Source organism: Bufo bufo, chromosome 5, assembly GCF_905171765.1.
Source record: "Bufo bufo chromosome 5, aBufBuf1.1, whole genome shotgun sequence".
NCBI lineage: Eukaryota > Metazoa > Chordata > Amphibia > Anura > Bufonidae > Bufo > Bufo bufo.
In genome coordinates this window covers 425,430,806-425,445,942 of record NC_053393.1, presented here as the reverse complement: position 1 = coordinate 425,445,942, position 15,137 = coordinate 425,430,806, and the positions used below count along the sequence as shown (strand labels likewise).

At 42.7% G+C, this 15,137-nt stretch overlaps 1 protein-coding gene and 1 long non-coding RNA gene across 3 annotated transcripts in view; one reads left to right on the top strand and one right to left on the bottom strand.

Annotated features, from left to right (window-relative positions):
• Positions 1-15,137, top strand: part of LOC121002090 — a 432,454-nt gene that overhangs the window by 220,911 nt on the left and 196,406 nt on the right. The window lies entirely within an intron of this gene.
• Positions 1-15,137, bottom strand: part of CNOT10 (CCR4-NOT transcription complex subunit 10) — a 79,169-nt gene that overhangs the window by 13,555 nt on the left and 50,477 nt on the right. For both annotated transcript variants that reach the window (XM_040433391.1, XM_040433392.1), the window contains one exon: positions 1,558-1,671. In XM_040433391.1, coding sequence (XP_040289325.1) covers positions 1,558-1,671 — 114 coding nt within the window. The remainder of the gene's footprint in view (positions 1-1,557; positions 1,672-15,137) is intronic.

The window sequence follows — 15,137 nt, the reverse complement described above, 5'->3', positions numbered from 1 at the left end:
ACATGTCCTATTCTTGTCCATTTTGAGGAGAAGGTTAGGAAATTTCTGCAGGAATAAAAAAAATGGCGGCATGCCCACAGTTGGGATCCGTGTTTTGCGGATCTGCGAACCATAAAAATTGATACATCCGTGTGCTGGAGGCCTAATACTGATGACCTATCTTCAGGATAGTTCATCAGTATGTGATCTGTGGCGGTCCAACTCTGAGCACCCCTGTCGATCAGATGTTTGAAGAGACTGCAGCGCTTCAGTGACGTCACGTTAATCAGTCACATGGCATAGGCAAACCTCAATCATATTCAAGTGAATGGGCCTGAGCTGCAACACCAAGCACAGCCGCTATACAATGGACGGCACTGTGCTCTTCATGAAGCAGACCAGCGGGGATCCTGGGTGTCAGCCCCCCACGATCAGATACTGATGACCCATCCTGAGGATAGGTCATCAGTGTTAAACACTCTGAAAGCCCCTTTAAGATTTCATTAGGCTATGGTGATTTCAGGACAATGACCTCAGCCTGTGACTCAAGTGGCCCACTGATTTGGACCGATTTGGCGTTGATAAAAAAAAAAAAAAAGATGCTTTTTTTCTTTACAGACACTCTGCAGGTTAAAGTTTTTTTTTTTTTAAACACAAAAAACTACAAAAACCAGCATGTAACGAAGGCTCCATGCTCTAAGCTCTGACCCCTACCTGTGCCATCATTTCTGCTTTCTCTAGTGCATTTTTGCCGTGGCAAATGTTTCAAATCCCCAAGAAATGTTAGGCCTCATGCACACGACCGTATGTATTTTGCGGTCCGCAAAAAACAGATCCGCAAAAAAAAGATACGGATCATGTCCGTATGCATTCCGTATCTTGAGGAACGGAACAGCTGGCCCCTAATAGAACAGCACTATCCTTGCCTGCGGACAATAATAGGACATGTTCTATTCTTTTACGGAACGGAAATACGGACATATGGAAATGGAATGCACACGGAGTAACTTCTGTTTTTTTTTTTTGCGGACCCATTGAAATGAATGGTTCAGCATACAGTCCACAAAAAAAAAACGAACACGGAAAGAAAATATGTTCGTGTGCATGAATTAAAGTAAAAGCTTTAAATACTTAAAAGGAGCAGACTACTGCTTAAACCATGCATGCTCGTTTGCAAGGAAAAGTGGCTCCAGCCCCATAACTGGCACGTCATGTCACAGATGACCTGCTGTACACGGTGGAGTGGATTTCTGAAGCAAGACTATACGGCAAATGTACAGCATCTCATCACATCTGTAAAAATGGAAGTCAGCAAATAGACATGAAAACTGACTTTTTTTCCCACCTAGGTTTAGCAACTTTAGTAATTAGACAATACTCATCCTTTGAAGAAAAAAATAAAATATGATTGCAGAACTTTTTTTTGTTAAGGATCATAGCCAAAAGTCTAAGATCATTTACCAAAAATGGTGGTCCTGTCTATGGATATCAATGCTGTAATTTCAGAATGTGGGGATATTAGGAAGGTAACGAATTGTGTGAAGTGATAAAAATATGGATCATACGGAACAAACTTACTTCAAAGATCCCGACAATCTGGGCTGCTGAAGGAGTTTTTCTGCATGGTTTAGGGCCATAAGGTTATCGCCTAAAGCCAAGGCAACATAGGCACTACAGGCGAGTACAGAACACCTGTGGAGCGAAGAGAGAAAATACTTTAAAATCTGAAACGGAGGTTCCTTGACAAGACTGGGAAAAGACCACGCAAATGTAAAACGCATGCTGGATAAAAAAAATATCTAACACTTCAACCTTAAATTTTCTTGTGTTGGGTACTTAAATGTTTAGCTTTTAACCATTAGGGAAATGATCTGCGACTACAGGCTGACAATCAGATCCCAATTCTTGTCAAACCCAAACAGCTACTGCTCTGTCCACAATGCTTTACACTGTAGCTTAGCTTGTTCACACTGGTAAGAGGCTTGTACAGTACGGCAGAAGAGATATAGGCTGAGCCATTTAGCAGATATCATGTGTGCAAAGGAAAAAAAATGATACACATAAAAATTAGGACCAACTGTGCACTTAGTTCCTCCCTAGGTCCTTAAGAGAGAGTCTGCCATAGAGAATATCCAGATATTTCCCAAATAGCAACCTTTAGGCTCCATTCACACATCCGCAATTCCGCTCTGCATTTTGCGGAACGGAATTGTGGACCCATTCATCTCTATGGGGCCGCACAGATCCGGACCCGCACTTCCAGGTCCGCTTTTCGGTCCCCAAAAAAATTTGAACATTCCCTATTCTTGTCTGCAATTTGCGGACAAGAATAGGCATATTCTATTAGTGCCGGCGATTTGCGGTCCGCAAAATGCGAAACGCACATTGCCGATGTCCGTGTTTTGCAGATCCGCAAAACACACGGATGTGTGAATGGACCCTTAAAAGGGCATCTGTCAGCAGATTTGTACCGATGAAACTGGTTGACCTGTTACACGTGCCCTTGGCAGCTGAAGGCATCTGTGTTAGTCCCATGTTCATATGTGCCCGCATTGCTGAGAAAAATGATGCTTTAATATATGCAAATGAGCCTCTAGGAGCAACGGGGGCGTTGTCATTACTCCTGATGGCTCTGCTCTCTCTGCCACTGCCGCACACTCTTCACTTTGACAAGACCGAGGGCGCGGCAGTTGCAGAGAGAGAGCTGAATCTCTAGGTGTAACGGCAACGCCCCCGTTGCTCCTAGAGGCTCATTTGCATCTATTAAAACATCATTCTTCTCAGTAATGTGGGCACACCAACATGGATGCCTTCAGCTGCCAAGTGCACATGTAACAGGTCAGCCAGTTTCATCGGCACAAATCTGCTGACAGATGCCTTCTAAACATCATTAGACTAAAAGAAATGACTGACTGTAAAGTACAAGTCCGAGCAAATCATATACAAAGAGTGAGAGCAGCGGTCAATAGACCTTGGAGTAAGTAAGGCTGGGATGTCCCAGATGATACAGGGGTTAACACACCCTGGGTAACAACTAGAAGAGCACTCACATGAGCGGTTTTGATTTAGTGAATTTAGGGGACTACGACAAAAGGGGGGGTTGAGGTTTTTGGGGTGATTAACTGGAACCAAACTAAAGTCGTTCAAGTGAACGAGAGCAAAAAGGTTTACTTTTATCTGCCCACAGGAAACTATTTTTACCATCTAGCACCGAGCCTCCAGGATAAATCTGCTCCAATTTAAGAATTAATGGGGTCTCTTGGGCCCAGTGTGCATTAAAATGCTGAAGGCTACACCTTCTGTACTTCTTATGCATTTTAATAGACAGGAGTATGAAAAAAGATTACACTAGCTAAGTGTCTTAAAGGGGTTATCCCATAATGCATGAAAATCAGACATCATATATTATGACAATCGCTTTCTACCACCATTCATTGCTCTGCTAGATTTATTTAAAGGCGTTATCCAGGGACACAAATATCCTCCTTTATATATTTAAAACGGTATAAGGTATAAAACTCACGCATAGAACGTCACCAGCCAGGATCCCCCATTCGGCCACTACACATTGAGCTCAGTTGACATCAGACGTTGCGCTGCTTCTTTCTGTGGCGTGACCACACGACCCCCTTATCACTTGACTAAAAGGGCCACAGGCTGCAACTCCCGTTTAGGTCAGATTGTCACATCATCTAAAAGGGGCTGTACTGACATCCTGTGACTGCCCCTAGTGGTCATGTGATTTCTGTACTGGGAGGCAACCGGAGTGGGATGGTATGGAGTATGCTGGAGCAACCACACACAGGATCTTGATTCAGAAGGCAGATCCAAAACATTAATGGGGTGTGTATTAGGGAGGACACGGCAGAAGGGCAAGAGAGGGAGAAGAAGGCCGAGATGCCATGAAGTCCTGCCTCTAAACCAAAAGTTCAGGAAAGGGGGGGGGGGGGTAATGTAGGAGATAATTTATAGAGGGGAAAATAGTAAAAATGTTACGGGACACTGCAGTGAAGGGACTGGAAGTTTAAAAAAAAAAAAAAAAAATTTGCTACATCTCTCTACCTATAACTGTCACAGCTTCTAGCAAAGTATAGGGCTGATGGCAGTTGAAGGATGGAACTGAACATGTACGACCACCTCAGTGAGGTGGACAGAGAAGAAGAAGAAAAAAAAAAAACACAATCAGGTGGCGCTATACAGATATTTTATTGAACAACAATTTTTTTTATTAAAGGGTTTCTGTCACCCCATTCAACCGTTTTTTTTTTTTTTTTCTTTACTAATAATCCCTATAGTGCGATCTCATGATACATAAGCAAATAATCATTTTGGTTCAGTAGAATTTGCTAAAAATCGATTTTTAAAATATGCAAATTACCTTGCTACCAGCAAGTAGGGCGGCTACTTGCTGGTAGCAGCCGCATCCTCCGATGGTAATGACGCCCCCTCGGCATGCTGATTGACAGGGCCAGGGAAGGGAATCGTTCTCTGCTGGCGCTGTTAGAATTTGAAATCTCGCGCCTGCCCCGTACCTGTCTTCAATCGGCGCAGGCGCACTGAGAGGCGGCCGCTTGCTCGACCGCTCCATCCTCAATGCGCCTGCGTCGATGACGTCATCAAGTACACCCGGAAGAGAAGACGCCGGCATCGCTGGAAGGAGGCGGAGAGTCTGGTGACGTCGCTGGATGCTCGAATCAGGTAAGTATGTACATAATAAGCATGCTGCCACAAAAACCACCAACGAAATGGGAATAAATAATTTTATAAAAATGACAGTTATTAACACTATACCACCAACGATTATTAATAATAAATCTCTTCCGGGTGTACTTGATGACGTCATCGACGCAGGCGCATTGAGGATGGAGCGGTCGAGAGAGCGGCCGCCTCTCAGTGCGCCTGCGCCGATTGAAGACAGGTACGGCGCAGGCGCGAGATTTCAAATTCTAACAGCGCCAGCAGAGAACGATTCCCTTCCCTGGCCCTGTCAATCAGCATGCCGAGGGGGCGTCATTACCATCGGAGGATGCGGCTGCTACCAGCAAGTAGCCGGCCTACTTGCTGGTAGCAAGGTAATTAGCATATTTTAAAAATCGATTTTTAGCAAATTCTACTGAACCAAAATGATTAATTTGCTCATGTATCATGAGATCGCACTATAGGGATTATTAGTAAAGGAAAAAAAAAAAAAAACGGTTTAATGGGGTGACAGAAACCCTTTAAATACAATTACAAAAGTATTCAGATACAGCAGGGGTTGTATTTCTTTTGGCAGATGAATGGGTGGATCATGTAAGTGACAAGGAAGTCCTGATCCAGAGGACGTAGACCAGGAGAACCAGAGATTCTTAGCATTACAGTACTGAAAGGAAAATGATGTGGGGAGCCAAATCAAGTTTCACCATCATAAATCCAGGAACAAATCCACTGACAGTTTGGCAGCTCGCCACTAATGGGAACAAGTGTCAATCTGTGGTCTCCCATTGGGAGGCAGGAAGCTGAGGTGTGACCAAACGGAGCAGCCTCCCTTCCCAAAGCAAACAAAACCTTTCAAAGATCCACCAGTGAGGTGAACCCTTACATATGTTCTGGAGGACCAGCCACCACTAAACCTCTGCACATGGCTACTCTTCCCTCTGCCATCTTACATTCTCTGCTCATACCACACAACTCCACATTGTACATTCATGCTCCCAGAATGCTCTGCTGTGGCGTATGTTGGCACCTAATAAATAAATTGTTTTGCAAGCGCGCTGCTGACTTGGGAACATGTGAGAAACAAATGCCTTGTGCAGAGCCCAAGGTGATAAGACCTGAGATTTACCACGTCCTCTTCCTGGATCACACAGAAAACATTCCTGCAAGGAAATCCAAGCCACACGTTTACCCCCTTCAAACAATCACACGACAGGATATGAGCATATTAAGTTAAGCCAGTGACTTCTCCGCTGGACTCGCCCAACAGGCAGCCCTTCATTTACTGGATGTGGCACTAATTGAAGGACTGGGATTCATTTAAAATACTGATTCTACTTTGTGCGAGGAGCTCATTCAGAAAAAATAAAAAAATAAAAATCACTAAAATATACATACATGTTACAATATAAAAATAAAAAAAATTCCCACCTTTTTAAGGCTTGACACAGTAACAAACAACCATGGAAAGTATTTCAGTATTGTCTGTCATATGGAACATTTGTGAACTAGCAGTGTCTATAGTCATACCGTTGGGTTAGGTCACATACTATTGAATAGCTCATGACATATACACTGCTCAAAAAAATAAAGGGAACACAAAAATAACACATCCTAGATCTGAATTAATTAAATATTTTTCTGAAATACTTTGTTCTTTACATAGTTGAATGTGCTGACAACAAAATCACACAAAAATAAAAAAATGGAAATCAAGTTTTTTAACCCATGGAGGTCTGGATTTGGAGTCACACTCAAAATTAAAGTGGAAAAACACACTACAGGCTGATCCAACTTTGATGTAATGTCCTTAAAACAAATCAAAATGAGGCTCAGTAGTGTGTGTGGCCTCCACGTGCCTGTATGACCTCCCTACAACGCCTGTGCATGCTCCTGATGAGGTGGTGGACGGTCTCCTGAGGGATCTCCTCCCAGACCTAGACTAAAGCATCTGCCAACTCCTGGACAGTCTGTGGTGCAACGTGACGTTGGTGGATAGAGCAAGACATGATGTCCCAGATGTGCTCAATTTTATTCAGGTCTGGGGAACAGGCGGGCCAGTCCATAGCATCAATGCCTTCGTCTTGCAGGAACTGCTGACACACTCCAGCCACATGAGGTCTAGCATTGTCTTGCATTAGGAGGAACCCAGGGCCAACCGCACCAGCATATGGTCTCACAAGGGGTCTGAGGATCTCATCTCGGTACCTAATGGCAGTCAGGCTACCTCTGGCGAGCACATGGAGGGCTGTGCGGCCCTCCAAAGAAATGCCACCCCACACCATTACTGACCCAATGCCAAACCGGTCATGCTGGAGGATGTTGCAGGCAGCAGAACGTTCTCCACGGCGTCTCCAGACTCTGTAACATCTGTCACATGTGCTCAGTGTGAACCTGCTTTCATCTGTGAAGAGCACAGGGCACCAGTGGCGAATTTGCCAATCTTGGTGTTCTCTGGCAAATGCCAAACGTCCTGCACGGTGTTGGGCTGTAAGCACAACCCCCACCTGTGGACATCGGGCCCTCATATCACCCTCATGGAGTCTGTTTCTGACCGTTTGAGCAGACACATGCACATTTGTTGCCTGCTGGAGGTCATTTTGCAGGGCTCTGGCAGTGCTCATCCTGTTCCTCCTTGCACAAAGGCGGAGGTAGCGGTCCTGCTGCTGGGTTGTTGCCCTCCTACGGCCTCCTCCACGTCTCCTGATGTACTGGCCTGTCTCCTGGTAGCGCCTCCATGCTCTGGACACTACGCTGACAGACACAGCAAACCTTGCCACAGCTCGCATTGATGTGCCATCCTGGATAAGCTGCACTACCTGAGCCACTTGTGTGGGTTGTAGACTCCGTCTCATGCTACCACTAGAGTGAAAGCACCGCCAGCATTCAAAGGTGACCAAAACATCAGCCAGGAAGCATAGGAACTGAGAAGTGGTCTGTGGTTACCACCTGCAGAACCACTCCTTTATTGGGGGTGTCTTGCTAATTGCCTTTAATTTCCACCTGTTGTCTATCCCATTTGCACAACAGCATGTGAAATTGATTGTCACTCAGTGTTGCTTCCTAAGTGGACAGTTTGATTTCACAGAAGTGTGATTGACTTGGAGTTACATTGTGTTGTTTAAGTGTTCCCTTTATTTTTTTGAGCAGTGTAGTTTATTATTTGCTCTCTTTTGTATTTTCTTAAAAAAAAAATGTATGTAAAGCTTTCCAGAATTTATCAGAACAGGACAAGCAGCTACTTACAGAAGTTTCCAGCTGATTATTAACGGCAAAGAAATGTAAAATGTCTTTGTTAAAGGGGCAACAATCAACCAGACTACACCCAACCAAATACCAGCTTGTATTGCTTGCCAAGCTTTCTCTACTTTCGGGAAGTGATGGGACCATAAAGAGGACCTGTCACCAAAAAATGCGATGCAATCTGACAGCACCACATTGTAGACAAGGAGAGCCCGAGCAGAGCGATATATAAATTTTTGTTCGAAAAGGTTCACTAAAACCTGTAATTTATACATTTTATTTTCTGCTATTTCCACTTCCTGTGAACGGCTATTGGTACAGGAGGGAGGAGGTTATCAGTGATTGATGGCATTGTGTGTAGGACCTCCTCCCTGTACCAATAGCTCTTCACAGGGCTGCCAAAAAGCAGAGATATAAATGTATAAATTACAAGATTTAGTAAATCTTTTCCCACAAAAGTGCATTCAATTTTTGGGCGACAGGTCCTCTTTAAAGGAGTATTCTCGTTGTATAGGCTATTTTTTTAAGCTGCACCGTTGTGCTGCCGTACGTCTCAAAGTCTTAACCCATATAGTAGCAGATTTCAGGTGTTCAGCATTAAAGAGGTTTTCTGAGAGGTCACTACTAATGACCTATTCTCTGGATAGGTCATCAGTATTTGATCGGCGGGGGTCCGACACCCGGCGCTCAGCTTAGCCTCGGCCATGTGACGTCATGTTCATAAGTCAAATGGCCTAGGTGCAACTCAGTCCATTGAGGTGAATGGGGTTGAGCTGTGATACAGAGAACAGTCACTATCAGATGGAGGGCGCTGTGCTTGGTGAGCTGAGAGAAGGCCGCAGCGCTACTGCGAGTGTCTTTTCAAACAGCCGATCGATGAGGGTCAGATACCACCGTTCAGATTCGGATGCCCTTTCCGGAGGATAGCTCATCAGTAGTAAAGTCTCAGAAAACCCTTTCAACTTCCTATTCTACTACTGTTCTCCGATTTTGATCTGTAATCCACTCTTAGGCCCCTTGCAGACGAGCATTCCTCCCGCAGCGAGTCCGCATCGCAGCTCCTGGCCAGACATCCCAGCACTGCCGGGGGTCAAATAGCATTATATTGATTTATGATGCTATGTAACCCTTACAGTTCTGGAATGTATTGAATAACACTGGCATAATGCTATGTGAATCCCGTCAGTGCTGGGAGGTCAGGCCGGGTGCTGCGATGCGGACTCGCTGCGGGAGGAACGCTGGTGTGCAAGGGGCCTTACGGTCATGGTGCATTCCCTTACATCACATGAGCTGAAAACAAACATTCTGACTACATTGCCCATGATCCTTTACCGTTACTGCTCTGTTTGGGCGTGTTTATGGACTTTCTGATTGGATGGCAGAAGAGTCTTGTGATGCACAGCACTATTATCGCCTGGAAAGAGGAAGGTAGTTCCGCATGTGTGCTATGCAATGCACAGACACGGATACCGGGTCTGTGCATTCCACGGAACAGCCCTCCGCTAGTACAACAGTGCGATCCTTGTCCGCAACGTGGACAGTAATAGGACATGTTCTATTTCTTTGCGCAATAGCCATGCGGACACGGAATACATTTCCGTTTTTTTGCCCCATTGAAGTGAATGCATCCACATACGGACAACAAAAAATAGGACACGGAAAAAAAATATGTTTGTGTGCCCTACATGAACACAAGCCCCCGTCCACATTAGCGCTCCCACCGCTTGTGATGGAATTAGCTTGGCAGAGAACAACTGAGCATGCTCGACCATGCTGCACAGAAAGCTACAGGTCGTAACCATGGGAAACTTCGAATAAATAAAAGGCTGGCTGCCAATTTTTTTACAGATAAAGGCAGCAAAACTGGTAATGACATTATATTACAGAGCCATTGGCATAGTAAAACTCTGTAACATACATACTACTATGTGCATCCGGAATACCCCTTTAATGAGATTTGCTCTCTGAAAATTGAACTGTTGAAAAATGGTTTGTAACCACAAATTATTATAAACTTCATTATGGTGAACCACAGATTTTTACAGAAGTCTCATGGCAATAAAAAATACTCCAGAGTGTAAAATTGGCTGCTCTGATCTGAAGGAATTATCAGGACATTGGTCCAAGGGTTCATACACCTTATTTTTCGATAATAGCTTCCACATAATGAATGCTCTGGTTAAAATATAATAAAGTTGAGATGGGCAATATTAATACGAGGATTTTTCTCTTCTTTTAAGTATTTTTTTTTTGTAGCAGGGAAGGAATTAAGGCTTTGGCTTGAAATATGAGGCTGTGGAGGTGACTTTTAGGAAGCTGAGGGGATCAGGTTTTGTAGGAGTCATGTGGAGCTGGCCAGGAGAGTCGTGAGAACACTGAACATGACTCTCCTGAAGGTAGGTGGGCTATTACAGCTGCGAACTTCTGGTAACTGTCAAGCCCACTCTTGGTCTAGCAGTAAGTCATATATTTCATGGCGAGGCCTGGGGCGTCTTTATTCCTCTATTCCCAGGAGGCACACACTTTAATTATGCTCCAAAACAGGTCCTGAAGCCCATTCGTGCAAAGTGCTGTTGTGTCCCTTCCCAGATGTCACATCCAATCTGAACACACACAAAAGCTTTGCAGTAATGAAGCAAGTTCATTCTAGTTCTGCGAGGGGCTGTGAAGGAGAAGATGGTGGCAATACTACCTGTGTACTACATAATAACGCCAGTTATAACGCAGGGTCAAACGGTGCCCACTTATTTCAAACTGCCTTATTGACAGTTGCATTACTTTAATGTAAGATGTGACCCACAAGAACTGTTCCCGGTGTTATGTGACTGAATCAAATGTATCTCACAAAAGCATAAAATGTAACTATAGTAGGTAACTATATAATGCAATCTAAACTACGCCCACCACTGTAAACCACTTGTTTTTTTGTAGTACACAATGCCCCAAACTATTTGGCTGTGCCTCGTTTTTCTCAGACCACACAGAAAACGCTTCATAAGAGAACTGTGCCACAAGTCTGAGGGAGATTGTCGTTAATGCTAAGTAACAGCATTTCCAAGATGAAATGTCAGATCACTTAAGTGTTTGCTTAACCAAGTTAGACAGATTTCTGGAGCAGAAGAAGCCCGAAGCACAAGCAACACTGACAAATCGCTTAATCCTAAACCTTGCGCTTCCTCAGCTGCCTGAGACTGTGCTTTTTGTTGCTAGTCCTACAAACTAAGCAACTTAGTTTTTATTGTAATAATAATAATAATAATAATAATAATAATAATAATAATACACACCTACAAAAAGCTGAAAATAAATAATTATACACATACAAATCGCTGACAATAAATAATAATAATAATAATATTTATTGTCAGCGATTTGTATGTGTATAATTATTATTATTGTTTGTCAGCGATTTGTGTGTATTATTATTATTATTAATAATATACAAATAGCTGACAAATAATAATAATAATAATAATAATAATTATACACACATACAAATCGCTGACAATAAATAATAATAATAATAATAATAATAATACACACACATACAAATTGCTGACAATAAATAATAATAATACACACATACAAATCGCTGACAAATAATAATAATAATAATAATAATAATTATACACACATACAAATCGCTGACAATAAATAAAATAAAATGACGCACCCAGATAGAAATGTTAAATTGCTGCAAAACTCAGCATGCAGTTATATCTCAGGCAGATATGAAAATGATTACAGATGCAGACATTGGGTCTTGCCACAAAAAGGCATAAAAGTGTTTCCACTGCTGCTTTGTAAAAAGGCTCTCAGAGGTTACTTTTGGGTAGTGTATATCCTGGTGCTCGAAATGCCTTTGTAACACACGTAAAGACATTTTGCCACGCTGACAGACTTTGACAGGGGGAGCATCATTGCACTAAGAAGTAGGATAGTTGTTTTAACAAATTGCCCGCTATTTAGGCTGTTCTGACCTAGCTGTTGGTTACGTGAGGGCAAGCACACACACAGCAAACATTCCCCCAGACGGCTACACAGACCACCAGTAGAGAGGATTGTTTGATACGCAGACCAACAAACAGCTCCCATAGTTTCACTGTCCACCATCCAGACACATGTGGCACCTTCATTACACACTGCTGTCGTGGTGGTGTCGTGAACAAGAAACCTGGACTGGCAATGAATTTAGGCTCTGGTTGGGATCACATGATGTCCTGATTCAAGTATGGAGGCCACGTGGTGAGCTCTTTAATCCTGCCTTTGCTGTGGAGCCCCAACTGCTGGTGTGATGATCTAGGGAGCCATTGAATATGACAGTCGGTCCCCCCTAGTAGTGATATGGGGGACACTGACCGCTCAGCGATATGTGCAGGACATCCTGCAGCCACAAGTGCTGCCTCTCATGGCAGGGCTTCCACATGGCATTGTTCAGCAGGATAGTGGTCGCCCACATACAGCAAGGGTTTCAAACCAGATTTATTGCCAATCCATCATTTAGGAGAGCAGATGGAACGCCAGCTTCGGCAACTTACGAGTGTGAAGGATCTACAGGCCCAGATGCAACATCTGTGGGCAAATGTGCCGCAAGATAACATAAGATACTTGTATGCCTCTGCCAGTATTTCATCTTGTATCCAGGCTAGAGGCAACCCAGCAGGGTACAAGAGCCTCCTTTCAATTGCACAGTTGTCCCCAATACACTTATCCTTTGCGCTCTAATAATGTAATCACATATATTATCATTACATTTTCACCCTTTTAAAAAGTGTCGAGAAGTGCAAAACTGTAGCACAAATAAGCAGTGCACCAAAATGTGAGACTTTTTTTACAACATAAAAACATTGATTAATCTGCCCCATTACTACAACTCCCCCCCATTGTCATACAGATTTTGGTTAGCCAAATGTATGCTGTAATCATAGACCAGGAAGTACGGTGGAATAAGCTGCTCCAAGACATCTATGGCGCCACTTATAGGATTGTGTAATTAAAACCCAGCCTGACCTAACCAGGTTTCCAACATCAGGCTGTCTGCAGGATTCGCTAACAAAAATTTAATGAGTTGATGAGCTGCTTTTTATATATTTTTTTTTTTCATTGTGATGAATGAGTTACCGATCCATAAAAATTCAGATTATGTATTTCAGTTATTTTCCCTATTCGTTGTAACACAAAAGAAATTCTTAAAAAAAGAAATACATTCTTCTATTAATATGGTCTATATTATAAAAGAAGTAACATTATTCTAATGACACTTTAAAGGCTATTGAGACCTTTGAGGGCAATTATTTTATCATTTTATTTTACTCATTTTAAGTAAATTTTTTCAATGGGTCTTTATAAAAAGTGTTCAACAGTTTTCATATTAAAACCTTCACTTTCAGCGTATCCGATTGGTTTTAGATTGAATCAGTCAGGGAGCTGCTCTTGTGGCTTGATTTTACAGGGCCCTTATCTCTAAACTCCTGGCAACTCAAACAATGATAGCTAAATTCTTATCAAACTGATAAGAATATGGTTTAAAGAAGACATGTCTTCCCTCCTGACCTGCCTATCTTAATAGCTTCATGCATTCCCCATGTAGTAACAATTCTGGAGCATCTATCCTTATGGCTCTATGTTGTATCATTCCTTTATTATTTCTACTAGAAGTTATAAATGAATTGCTAGCAGTCTGCAGTAATGGTACAGAGGGGTGGTAACCAGTTTGGGGGGGTGTACCTGCTCAGACTCACTCTATCCAATCAGTGCTGCTATTTTCAGACTGTGCAGGTACACCCCCAACTGGTTACCTCCCCTCTGTACCCTTACTGCAGACTGCTAGCAATACATTCATAACTTCTAGTAGAAATAATAATGGAATGGCACAACATAGAGCCATAAGAATAGATGCTCCAGAATTGTTACTATATGTGGAATGCATGAAGCTATAAAACCAGGCCTGTCAGCAGTGGTGACAGGTCCTCTTTAAATGAGTGTATATGACCTGTCACGAATTCAGAGAGAAGGGCCCGGTGATCAAGCCACAGAGCAGCCATCACTGTAAAGGCCTACAAAAAATACGGATGACATCCGTGTTCATTCCGTTTTTTGTGGAACGGATCATCTGGCCCCTAATAGAACAGCACTATCCTTGTCCGTTATGCGGACAATAATAGGACATGTTCTATCTTTGAACGGAACAACGGAAATACGGTGTACATTCAGTTTTTTTTTTTTTTGCGGAACCATTGAAATGAATGGTTTAGTATACGGTACGCAAAAAAACGGAACGTAAACGCAAGAGGCCTAAAGCATATAGAAATGCTCTGCAGATACACTGAAAGTGAAGGCTGTAGAACACAAACTCTTGAAAATTTTTGATGAAGACCAAGTGAAAAAATGACCACCCACAATTAGTAAATTGCAATGAGAAAAAAATTGTCCATAGCTTTTAACAATAATTGACATTATTTGACTATATACCCCAACTAGAATAAAATACAAAGCAGTTAAATCCTAGAAAAGTCTGTAGGAAGCATTCAGGAAGGGCACAAAGCAGTAGGTTTATTAGATGTATCCTGGGCCTCTGAATTAGAACTATCCAAGTGGAAAAAGCTTAAGGTGGGAAATGCCAGTCACATAAAATTTATGAGCCAGTAAGGAGAAGGGAAAGCGCACAGCAGCTTTCGGCATGGCTTTTAATGATGCAAATAAGCATTAATTCCATGTTAGAGGAAAAGGGCAGCTTCCGGAAATAGTGCAGGGAGGTGACTAAAAGAAAAGCCAGCAACGGGATGGAAATTTTATTGACAATCCTGGTTTGAATCTGAAATTAATGTGATTTTTTTTCACCGGAGAATTTGTACTAAGAATCCCGTTTTCTTCTCAAACAAACAGAGGATAATCTTCTTATCCTCTGTTTGATTGAGAAGAAAACGGGATTCTCAATACGAGGAGGTTAAAGAAAAGTGGATCAGAAAGGAGAAAAAAAAATTCCACTTGAGGTATCAAAAGGAAAAATACTTTGAATGTTCGGCAGCTCTCCCCCTGCTGACATGCCAGAGAGGGAATGCATGGCTTTACGTAGTGCTGCTAGGTTACACTAGACTGTGGCCAGCAAACACAGCAAAACAGATTACTAACCACAACCTCTTCTCCAGCACACATTTTGATAAAAATACCAAAATTTATTCCATCAAAATTAAAAACTTGAAAAATGCAAAAAGCCCCGA